Consider the following 12,643-nt stretch of genomic DNA (forward strand, 5'->3'; position numbering starts at 1 on the left):
AGCAGAAACAATTTGGGAGTAGCATGAAGAATTTTTGACAGATACTCTAAAGCTGTTTTCAGTTTGTTGGGATTGTAATAGTGCCTCACGTGCATAAATTAAATTAAAGTTTTTTTTTAAATTAATGGCGTGGTTGAACCTTTTAATAAATTTTATTTGTAATTTTGAATTTTTAACATATCGAAGACATCTTTGTTAAGAAGTTGGTATGCATTCTCACTATTATTTGAGGAGATTAAACAAACCCCTGTTATTAGGTTTTTAAGACCCATCTTTTATTTTTATTTATTTTTGATACAGGGTCTCTCTGTGTATCCCTGGATGGCTTGGAATTAGACTAGACTAGCCTTGAACTCAAGAGATCTGTCTGCCTCTGTCTCCAGAGAATTGTCTGTTGTGTAGTCACTGGTATGTTATTGTTATCTCACTGTTAAGAATGTCTAATTAGGTAGAGGGTGGGGGAAGATCTGGAAGTTAGGGAAAGAATATGACAAAGTTGTGTGTATGAAATTCTCAAAGAATAAATAATAGAATTACAAGAGGGAAAAATAATGTCCAGTGAAATTTTTGTATTGGTGAGACTTTTACTCTTTTCTTCTTTTTTTGGTAAATATTGACTTTTTGAAAACAAGGAAGACTGTTTAAACTTTTCTGTCTTCATAAGGAGAATGTATTTTCATTAAAAACATATACTACGTAAATCTGCCTATCATAGAGACAAGCATGTCTGTCTGCTTAAAAAGGAAAATGTAAACACAGAAAAGTGGTAATTAGCTTGTTCTTGGAAAGAAAGGAACTCTATTGAGAATAAGGTGGCATCATAAGATTCCTGGTAGTCATAAGATAAAGAGAGTCTACCGCTGTGATCCCTAAATAGTAAGTTTGCCGTGTGTTTTGAGAGAACTGAGTATGTGTCTCTACTCAGCCTCAATGTGACCCTAACGGTCAGAATGAGAATAATGAAGTAAATGCGAAAAACAGTAGCCCCAGGTGGGGGGCAGGCATCCGATGATAAGACTTAATAAGGGAGTAGGGGAAGAGAAGGGCAGTACAGGGGAAGAGCTGGAGGGTAGCAAGAAGAGAAGAGGAGAGTGGGGGTAGAGTGTAACCTCACCCTGCCACACTCTTCATTGGGTCATTGGTGACTATGCGTGGAAGAACTTGCCTGTTAGTGGTGTCTCCTTGGTGGCAGAAGAATCTCACTAAGAAAACAGAATATGAAATTCCCATGCTGATTCTATTTTGCACATTAGGACTGTGATAGAATGGATGGCTCATTCCAGCAGTAGCCTAGTTATAAGAATGTCTGAGGTGGGGGGAAACTTGCTTTTTTGCCTGCTTGTCTTTGCTTCTTGCTGGCCAGTGCATCTCCTCTGCTGCTCTCCCAGCTTTTGCTTCTCCTACTGTCCATCATCCTTTGCTGATATCAGAACCCAGTTCCTTTGGCTTTCCAACATGAACTGAAAACCAGTGGCTCTCCAGGAGTCTTCCAGTCTGTTAGCAGCAGATTGGGACTGCTGGGACATACAGCCTCTTGGACTATGTAGCTACTGAGTTCTTACCCTCTTCATTGTGAAGACTGCCACAGTTGGACTACACTGACTGTATTGCATAAGATGATTAGTATATTCTCTTTGAATATATACTTATTCTATCAGTTCTGCCCCTCTAGGGATAAACGCAAGGGCTCTCATGGGTGAGAAGGAGATTTGGATTTGAACCTTGGTCCTATCATATATCAGCTGTGCAGCTGGGAAGTTCCTTAATTTTTTGAAATATATATATATGTGTGTGTGTGTGTGTGTGTATGTGTAATATATATATATATACATACATACATATACATATATATATCATATAAACTCTCATATAAACTTAAAAATAAAACAGAGCTTACAATTTTTAAAGAAGATTACATTGGTTAATTCATTTATACATTGGTTAATTCATTTAAAGTATATTTAAGCACACTTGATAAATATAAGCAATTGCCACTGTAGTTCTGCTCTTAGTGGCACTTCTAACCTGACTTAATCTAACTCACTCTGAAATTATAGCTTTGAGCATTACAAGTGGGGTCATTCATGACAACAGGTCCTGCCAAGTGAACAATCAGCTATGTCAACATCTTAAGAAACTGTCTACACGTCGGAGTCAATTATATCATATGGGAGTTGGGAAAAACTGCAATCAGGACAGAGGTGCACCCTCAGAGGAGTGAGCACTTCTGTTCTGAACTTCATGTTGCCTGTACTCCAGTTCGTTAAGGCCCTTCAGTGGTGCCTGTCATGCGTGTTGGAGAACCAGGTTATTGTATTGCTGCCTGCCTCATTTGGCCACAAGTGAAAAAACTTCTTCAACTGAATGTTCTGGTGGTTTTCCTAGGTGCACTTCCCAAGAAGAAGGTCGTGTCAGATTTTCAGGCACAATATTATTTTTATTATTATTTTCATTAATTTTAATTCTTTGAGAATTTATTGTGTGCACTGACTGTATTTTGATCATATTCACCCCTTCTTCTTCCCATAACTCCTCCCACATCCATGTTCCAGCCCCCTCCCAACTTCATGCCCCACCCAATTTTTATAACCCATTTAGTTCAATTTGTGTTTCTCATTTACAGATTGGTGTGTAGCCACCCACTGGAGATTGGTATACCTAATAGGGGTCACACCCCCAAACGAAAACTGACTTTCCTACTCCTGGAAGCCATCAGTGATCTGTAGTACCTCAGCTAGGGGTAGGGGCTTGTGAGCCCTCCGTTTGATTCATGTTTGTTGACTGGCCTGTTTTTGTGCTCATCTTGTGTGGGCAACCACAGCTGAGTGCGTTTGTGGGTGCAGTGGACCGATCATGTCCAAAAGACACTGTTTCAGTCTGGTCCTCCATGACTTTTTGCCTTTTGAGTCTTTTCCCCTTTTCTGATATGTTCCCTGAACTTTGAGGCAGGGGATGTAATAAGGATGCTCCATTTATGGCTGAGTGCTACACACCATGGGCATTTATTCTCTGCCCTTTGCTGAGTTGTGAGTTTCTTTGTTATTCATTGCACAGTGTCAGGCATGGTCTTATACTCAGAGGATGTCAGTAAGATTTAGAAGCCCTGTCCTGTAGTGAGATAGTCCTTCTGTGGCACTGACCACGCCCATTGGGGGGTGGAGCCATGGGCTGAAGTGACCTGTGGAAGGAGGTCAGAGGGGGCCAGGGAAGGCGCTCTCTTTCTGGCGTGACTCGGACAGGAGAGGATCGGGTTGAATTTCCTGGTGTTCATCTGTCTAGGTTGTAAGTTATTTCTCCCTGAATAAACATCTATTCGGTCTATTTGTTTATCCTGATCCTTATTTACAGCAATACTGTCCTGCTTGAGTGGAACAGTTCTAGGTTTGCTTAGTCATCACAATGGGCTTGGGGGAAAGAGGTGCATGCATTACCAAGTGGAAAAAGAGTTAGCCAGGTTCATATTCCAGAACATTCCCTGATCATTCATGTGAGCATCAGAAGAGTGAATGGACCCTAATGATCTACTGGTATATTAACCTACACCCACAGAAGACCAGACCCTAATGATCAATGGATATATTAACTTCTACACCCACAGAAGACCTAATAATCATTGCACAGTTAACTGGGTTTTGGGACCCAAGGTTAGGGCTAGTACCCTTTCTGCTTTCTACTGTCATTGAGGCAAATGTGACTGTGAGATGAAGCTCGATGATTTCAGCCTTGGCATGGTCACATTAGGAGTAGCTGTGGAAATTAAAAAGAAGCAGATATATAAAAATAATTTGCACTGGGTGGTAGTGGCGCACACCTTTAACCCCAGCACAGGCCATCAGATCTCTGTGAGTTTGAGGCCAGCCTGGTCTACAGAGTGAGTTCCAGGACAGCCAAGGTTATACAGAGAAACCCTGTCTCCAAAAGCAAGCAAGCAAACAAACAAACAAAATTTGCAACAGAAGAACTCTTCATGAGATGGCCACAGGTTTACAAAATAAAAACAAAAACTACCAAGATTGTTTCATTTCCAAAGCACTGGGACAGGATAGACAGATAGGAACAGTATGGTCACATGGAAGGAAAGGACAAAAAAGTATGCCTTTGTTCCCAGAGTGTGACACACGTTTTCTCCAGAGAAAGGGAGGGAACTTCAGAAATCCCTGGTGAAGCCCAAATGGCCAGAGAGACAGTACATGACTTTCCCCAAAGACAACTTGTCAAGCTAAATTATACTTACTTAGGACCAGCATGTCATATTATCACCTTCACTCCTTTCTTACTCCTAAATCTAAACAACATCTCCATCAATCCATCTTCCAACCTTGTTTATAGAAGGAAACTCTTAAGTTTTAACCTTGTTAGAAGCTGTACCCTTTGAGCAATGTTAGAGGAACAAGAGGGGAGTTTCTTGTAACCTTTAGGGATACAGCTTGAGAGGCACCAAAATCCTATATATACACAGTGATAAAGACACCTAAGTGTTTCCTGGATGGTGATGGTGCACGTTTTTGCTCCCAGCACTTGGGAGGGGAGGCAGAGGCAGAGGCAGGCAGTTCTCTGTGAGTTCAAGGCCGGCCTGGTCTACAAAGTTCTAGCACAGTTAGAGCTGTTACACAGAGAAACCCTTAGCCAAAAAAATCTAAACAACAAAAAGCAAAAGACTCCTGGTTGATGCTTGGGTACATGCAGCTCATCAAATGCCTTTTTGTAAGTCCCCAACTCTGCTTCATATCAGCTCTCCATGGATTTCTTTTCTCTGTCATGGAAGGGTCCCGGCACCTCCACCTGTGTTGCCAATGACAGTGTGAGAAGATGAAGAAAAGGAAACCTGAGTCTAGTCCTTTTGAGTTTAAGAACAGACATGGATAATTTTCTTGGGTTACTCGGCCAATGGAATTTTGCAGAGGCAGCTTTTTGTGTTGTGGATCATCTTCCTATCATCACGGGGCTTTGGAGGGCACCCGCTGCTCCATGGTGATGTTGCTGATTTTAGAAGACTTTTCTTCTACAGAGTGCACTCGCAGGGAAAGGAGGCTGCCAAGATGATCTAGCTCTTCAGCCACCGTTCTCATAAACGACTCTTCTGTTGAGTCTACAGCGAAGACAGGGAAATGTCAGTGGTCAGTCTTAACAGGGGAAAGGTACTTAGTCCTGGCAGGTCTGTTTTTAAAAACTGGTTTTTGCAAGTTTGAAGACAATTGGGATATAATGCTATGTTTAAAGTTAGTGCTTAACAAGACCCAGGATTGATTGAATTCTATCCCCTTCTCTTCCCCTCTCTGCAAAAGGGTACTTGAAAGCACAAATAAAGTATGTGTTAAAACCATTAAAACATCAGGTCTGTCTAAGTGGGGCAGTGGTGGCACACTCCTTTAATCCCAACACTCCGGAGGCAGAGGCAAGGGGATCTCTGTGAGTTTGAGGCCAGCCTGGCCTACAAAGTGAGTTTCATGACAGACTCCAAAGCTAGACAGAGAAACCCTGTCTCAAAAAAACCCAAACCCAAACCAAGCAAGCAAGCAAGCAACCAACCAACCAAAACATCAGGTCTGGAACAATCAACCCTCTCTCCTCTTTCCCTCCCTCCCTTCCTCCCTCCCTCCCTCCCTTCCTCCCCCTACTCTCTCCCTTTTCCCATTAGAACTGGAGGTTGAACCTGGCCAAGGCTGGTTTCCTGGATGCCTGTCCAGCTCTCATTTTATCTTTATTTTGAGACAGAGCCTAATTAAATCACACACACACACACACACACACACACACAACACACACACACACACACACAACACACACACACACACACACACCAGGGCCCCCCCCACACACATAGTAGGCCCACACAAAACACACACAGCAGCCCCCCCCCACAGCAGGTCCCCTCACAAACACACACACAAACACACACACACACACACACACAGAGGAGCCCCCCCCCATACTCAGACAAAATTATGCTAAAATTCCCTCCATACCACTGGCTTCATTCGCAGGCTTGTAACTCGTGGACTCATTTCTTCTGTGAAGAGAAGAGTAGAGCATTATATATTTTTTTCAACTAGAGCTCATAAATGGCTGTGAATTTGATAGTTTTTAATAAGTTACTTTTGGTTACATTCATGTGCATGTGTATGTCCACATATATGCAGGTGCCTGTGGAGGCCAGAGGAAGTGTCTGACATGAGTGCTGGGAATTAAATTCACTTTTAATTGCTGAGACATCTCTCCAGCACCAGAAATAATAATTTTGGAGTTCTAGTTTCAGTAAGTTTAAAATTGTTCTATTTAATAAGTTTTTTTTGTGACTGCAGCATAATTAAAAGAAGTTAAATGGCTATTTATGGCCAGACATCATCTCTTCCATCTAGAAACATGGGCATCACAAGCTCCTCTCCTGACTTTCCCCTCAACAGCTCAGTGCCTGCTTATAGAAGGAGCTGGACTAGGTGTTGTAGAAGATAGAGACCTAGCCAGGCATGGTGGCACGTGCCTTTAATCCCAGCACTCCAGAGGCAGAGGCAGAGGCAGGGGCAGCCAGAGCTCTGTGAGTTTGAGTCCAGCCTAGTCTACAGAATTAGTTTCAGGACAGCCAGGGATCTGTCACACAGAGAAACCCTGTCTTGAAAAACTAAAAAAGAAAATAGAGATCTAAGAAACACAGTAGTTTGTAATGTTAGAAAGGCAACACATGGATGTAAAAAGTTATGTAAGACAGGGTTTTTTTTTTTTTTTTTTGTTTTTTTGTTTTTTTTTTGTGTAGCCCTGCCTGTCCTGTGACTCACTCTGTAGACCAGGCTGGCCTCAAACTTAGATGGGAGGGTTTGTGCCTGGTCTTATTATATCCTGTTATGCTGTGTTTGGTGGATCTCTGAGAGGCCTGTTCTTTTCTGCAAGGAAATGGAGGAGGAGGAGTGGATCTTTGAGAGAGGGGAGGTATTGGGGTACTGGGAGGAGTGGAGGATGGAGAAATTGAGGTTGCCACATATTGAAAACAAAAATCAACAAAGAACAAAACGAAACAAAACAACAACAAACAAAGAAAGAATAGTCTGAGGCGGGCTCTGCCTGGCCTCAGAGACTGAAGAAGAAGGTAGCTTATTCAGTGTGAAATGGGCCAGTGTTTGGTAGCAGCCACTGATGACCTAGTAGATTTTGAGAGTCAGCCTCTGTCAAGGCACTTCACCTTCACAGTGAGGTGCCTTAGCTGAGAACAGACGTTTTGCTGTATTCACAACATTACCAAAAAGATAACCGTGGTTCAAAGAGGTTTATCCATGTGTTCAACTTCTCTCAGGATGAATGTCACACCCAGGACTACAATTCTGGGGCGTTTGGGGTCTTGGCTAACAAACTCTAATGACATCTTCTCAGGGGGTGTCTGTGCTCACCACTATACAGTAATGCAGTGAAATCTTAATCATCATTCAGAGAGTGTGTGTGGTAACCAGGGAAGTAATAAAACAGGTTAAGTTATAAAAAATGTATTTAAATATAGACGTATGAGAGCAATTTTTTTCTTGCACTAGAGTAGTAGAATGATCAAGATTTTGTTTTTAATTACCCTTCATATACTTATGCATGCAAATATTTTCCATAGTAAGATATTTGATTTCTAGGCTATGTGTGTGGCCCATGCCTATAATCCTAGTACTCAGGAGGCTGAGGCAGGAAGAACACGGAGTTCAGGGTAATGAGATCCTGTCTCAAAAAAATCATCGTCATCATCAACAACCACAGCACTCAATCCAAAAGAACCTGGTAAGTTTTGATTTCAAATTTCTGTCTTCTGTTTTCATTTCATTGGATGCAATAATGTACATAATTGGAAATACACATATATATGTGTGTGTGTATATATATATATATACACATATTATTTTAAGAAGTTCTAAGATGTAATATGCTACAATTACAAAACAAGCAGAACATGTACTAAATATGTAATATATGCTATGTATATTAAGCACTTATGTAGTATGTAGCACATGTATAACGAACATGTAAGAACCCAGCCATTCGACAGTTGTTTCACGTTAGCTCTTACCGTTCCTCTCCATCTAGTAAGTTGCAGTACATGTCGATTTCCTTCTCTAGACATGTTTTGATGCCCAGCAGCTGCTCGTGCTCCACCTTCTGGCCTTCCGTCTCTGTTCGGATTTGCTGCAGCTGCTCCTCCCGCACCCTGATCTGCTCCTGGATTTGCTGGAGTTGGGAGTAGTAATTCCCTTCCGTCTCAGCCAGTGAACTTTCGTAGGATTGTTTCTGAAAGAAAGGCAGAGGAGTGAGCAGAGAGGGTGACGTGTCCACACCGAAGCATTCCTAAGGTAGAAGGAAGTGTTTGTACGAGGTGTACATATCATATTTTCAACTGGAAATCAAAACTGGCAGGATTCATACAGAAAAAGAATTGTTGACCTTTGGCAGTGGTGTGCAGTAGTAATATTTATGGATGGGATTCCTGTTACTTAATATATGGTAGTCATTTAGTTATGGAACTCACATTACTTAAGGTAGCATATTTGCTCATTTAATTAGATATACTACATTTAGTGTTATAAAAATTCATATTATAGGGGCTGGAGAGATGCTCACCAGCTGAGGACACTTGTTTTCTCAAAGGACTTGGGTTCCCAGCACCTCCATGACGGCTCTCACCATCTGTAACTCCAGCTCTAGGGGACCTGACATCCTCTTCTGACCCCACAGGCTCCACACATACAAGCTATGCATTCACTCATGCTGGCAAAACTCTCATAGAGATAAAATAAAGTATTAAAAAATATCCATCGTATATATGTGTTTACTTACCTGTGCCCATATAATGTTAGGTTTGGGGATGTAGTTTGAGTATGTCCCCTCAAGGATTTATTTATCTACCAGAAGCTTGGTCCCAGTATGGTGATATTAAGGTATGCGGGGATCTTTAGGAGGTAGGGATGGGGTGGGGTGGGGTTAAGTCACCAAGGACACTGCTCTGAGAGTAAGGTGATTTAGTTCTAGTCAGACACAGTTCTTCAGAGAGAGTTGTTTTAAAACAGTTGATTGTGGTCCCTCCCTGTGCTCTAGCTTCGTGCCTCATGTTGCTCAAACTTCTGTCGCGATGATGCCACTCGCCATGATGTGATGTCGCTGCTTGAGAGGGCCGTGCTGCTTGGGTTTGCAGCTTCCAAAACCGTGAGTAAATAAACCCTCTTTCCTTGCAAACTGTCCTGCTTGGGGGTGTTTTTCTGCAGTAGCGGAAAGTGGGCAGATGCACGCCTCCAGCTCCGTTCTTACATACCATGGCTGAGATGGATTGAAGTTCTATTTCCAGAGTCTGCAGGTTGCGTTTCAGTTCCGTGAGCTCATTTCTGGCCGCCGTGGCTGCTCCTGCATCATCGGAAATCTGTTGCTGTAGTGTCGCACTCTGAAGAGGATTTGTCACAAGGGTTAGTAATGCGCTTGACTGTTTACTGAACCAGCCCCTCCCGTGTCACCTGCTGCAGATGTACCTTCTCTTTAAAGCAGGCCTCTGCATCTTTTCGGTTCTGCTCAGCCAGATCTTCATATTCAGCCCTCATGTTGTTCAACATGGCGGTTAGATCCACGCCGGGGGCTGCGTTCATCTCCACATTGATGTTCCCCCCTGATGCGTTTTGCAGGACTTCCATTTCCTGGAAAGGGGTAATCCTTAACACTCGGGAGCATTTTGATTGACATCCACACCCTGGTATGGACTTGAAGAAGGAAATGTTGTGCGAGGTTGTTCTGCAGGCGCCCTTACCTCCTCGTGGTTCTTTTGGAGGTACATCAGCTCCTCGCTCAGAGCCTCATGCTGTATTTCCAAGTCGGTTGTAGAAAGCGTCAGTTCATCCAACACTCTGCGAAGACCGTTGGTGTCAGCGTCAACACTCTGGTGCAGAGCGAGCTCGTTTTCATACCTTAAAGGGTGCAAAGGTGTTTTAGAATTCAGATTACCAGTGGACACAACCTGTAAAGACACATTATTTACTGAGGAGTGGGGTGTTCTGATTTTGCTTGGTATTTCTGAGGCTTCTTGCATGGCAAACTATTAAGATAGCTTGAGATACCTATTAGTTTGTAAGTATGTTTGTACATGTGCATGCATTGTCAATATTGGGGTCTTTCTTACCAACTCGACACCTTCTGTTTTTTGGAGTTCACCAATTTGCCCAGACTGACTGGCCAGCAAGCCCCTACTGTCTCCATGGCACCAACATTAGGATTTACACATATGCTGTTTTCTTTTTTTTTAGGTCTGAATTTAGGTACCCTCATGATTTTGTGGCAAAATTTTGACATCCCAGCCCCTATAAATACATTATTTTAGAGGTGTTATTTCCTTACAGTTGATCTTGGCCATCTAATAACATATCATAATAAAATAGTGTCAGATTTTGAAAAATTTGTGATAGATCTTTTTATAAGGATGTATTAAATTCCACTTCTTTGTCAATATAGAGCGGTTTCATTAAAATAGTTTGTTTGGGGGACTGGAGAGATGGCTCAGTGGTTAAGAGCATTGTCCAGAGGACCGACCTGCATCTGATTTCCCAGCACCCACATGGCGGCTAACAACTGTCTGTAACTCTGGTTTCAGTAGATTTGATGCTCTTTTCTGGCCTCCAAAGTTACCAGGCACACAAGTCATACACAGACATAAATGCAAAGCACCCATATACATAAAATAAAACACACAAAATATAGCTTTTAAAAGTGAGAGATACACTCTTTACTACAGCTGTAGTCTTTTAGCCATTATTAATAACAATCACTTCACTTTCACCTACTTACTTCATCTTGAAGTCATCCGCCGTGAGTCTAGCATTGTCATTCTGGAGAATAAGGTTGGCATTGAAAGTGGTCATAGAAACAATCTGAAGGGGACAGATCAAAGTACATTCCAGAATCAGTGTGACTCCACTGCAAATGTTTATATTGGTATCTTGATTTGGATATTCAGAGAACTTTGGTTTTGGGGTATAACTCAGTAGTAGAGATCTTGCCTAGCATATTAGATAACAGCAACAACAAAACAATCATGGGTAAAATTCAGACAATAAAGCGCCCCACAGAGAATTTCATTGTTGTTCATCAAAAAGTATGAAATAAATATCAAAATAAAAAAAAGTTAGTGCAACGTCTTTGTGGTTCTACATGCTGGGCAAACACTCTGTTACTGAACTATGTCCCTAACTCTCAGTTTTTGTTTTGAGAAGGGTTTCATTAAATTACCCAGGCTAGCTTCAAACTTGTGATCCTCTGGTTTGGCTGGGATTACAGGTCTGGTTCAATTATAGTGATTTTTGAAGCTATTTCTCTTTCACTATTTGATTCTACATTTGTTTAAATTATTAGGCACCCCTTTAACTCCAGGAACAATGAGTGAGCAAATTCCATACCCTATGTACTTGGTGAGTACATTTGAAATGAATGAATGAATTAAGCTCATTTATGGCACTGGAGGTTGAACTGAGAATCACAGTCATGCTGGGCAAAAGGTCTACTATTATACCTAGCTTTTTTTTTTTTTTTTTAATTGAGTTAGGGTCTCTAAGTTTCCAGGCCAGCCTCAGCCTTGCGATCCTCTGTCACACCTCTTCAGTAGCTACGATGACTGGTGTGTGCCACCACACTCCACTGCCAACTACTTCCTAGGCTTCCTTTGCTTTCAGTTATGGCCGCCCCATGCCTGTAACCACAGCATGGGACTCTGCATTTCTTACCTGTCTTTTCAGATCCTCGATGACTGAGAAATACTTGCTGTAGTCATAGTTGAGTCCACGGTCACTGCCAGGACCATATTTCTCATACCAGCCCTCGATCTTCTTCTCCAGGTCAGTGTTGGCCTCCTCCAGGGCACTCACGTGGTTCAGGTACAATGCCAGACGGTCATTGAGGTTCTGCATGGTCACCTTCTCATTCCCAGAGAGGAGTCCAGGCTCATTGTTAAGGAAACCAGTGTTGTTAGCCCTTCCTGACATCTCATTGCCACTGCCAAAGCCTCCTCCAGAAGAGATGCCTCCAAGGGTGCAAGAAAAGCTGCTTTCTGCTCCGGGCCCCACACACACATTCCCAGCCACAAAGCCTGCCCCTGCCCTGGACAGCCTGACAGACCCAGCTCGGGAACAGACCCGGGATCCCCCAGAAAATCGAAAAGACATAGCGACAGCACAACCCAGCGACTTTCTTCCCCAGAGAGGCGCAAAGCCAGTCTATCTTCTACGGGTGACAACCCCACTGGCTTTTATAGGACTTCATCTCAACTATGCCGATCTGAAATAAAACATTAGTTGTATCCTAATTGCTGCTTTTCATAATTGGGTGATTTTTAATAGTGTCCAGTAGGTGGCAAAGTGCCCCAAGGGTATTTTTTATGAATGAAAAAGGTGCCAGGGACAGTGATCCTAATTCACAGCCTTGAAGTCTTAGTAACACTAAATCATAGCCCCATAAATCACAGAGCGGACACCATCATTTGTGTTACCAAGATGAGAGTTTACAGCCTTTTGACCCCCGGAAAAGAGCAGAGACCTCCCCCTCCGCAATGTAACAATGAATTCACATTAGAAATATTAGCTCCCGTGGTGTAGAAATGCACTAGAATGTCTCAATTGTCCCACCGTTACTGAGTGTTTTCCTTTCTTAATGA

General features: G+C 42.5%; 1 protein-coding gene across 1 annotated transcript; it reads right to left on the reverse strand.

Moving 5' to 3' along the window:
- Positions 1–4,722: 4,722 nt before the first annotated feature.
- On the reverse strand, positions 4,723–12,259 carry LOC127215782 (keratin, type I cytoskeletal 26). Its single transcript, XM_051176281.1, has 8 exons — positions 11,718–12,259; positions 10,786–10,868; positions 9,755–9,911; positions 9,483–9,644; positions 9,272–9,397; positions 8,036–8,253; positions 5,967–6,010; positions 4,723–5,089 (listed from the first exon to the last, which is right to left on the reverse strand). Exons 1-8 carry the CDS (start codon positions 12,153–12,155, stop codon positions 4,938–4,940), a joined length of 1,380 nt encoding a protein of 459 aa, XP_051032238.1. The 5' UTR covers positions 12,156–12,259; the 3' UTR covers positions 4,723–4,937.
- Positions 12,260–12,643: the final 384 nt, after the last annotated feature.

This window comes from Phodopus roborovskii, unplaced genomic scaffold (assembly GCF_943737965.1).
Source record: "Phodopus roborovskii unplaced genomic scaffold, PHOROB, whole genome shotgun sequence".
Lineage (NCBI taxonomy): Eukaryota > Metazoa > Chordata > Mammalia > Rodentia > Cricetidae > Phodopus > Phodopus roborovskii.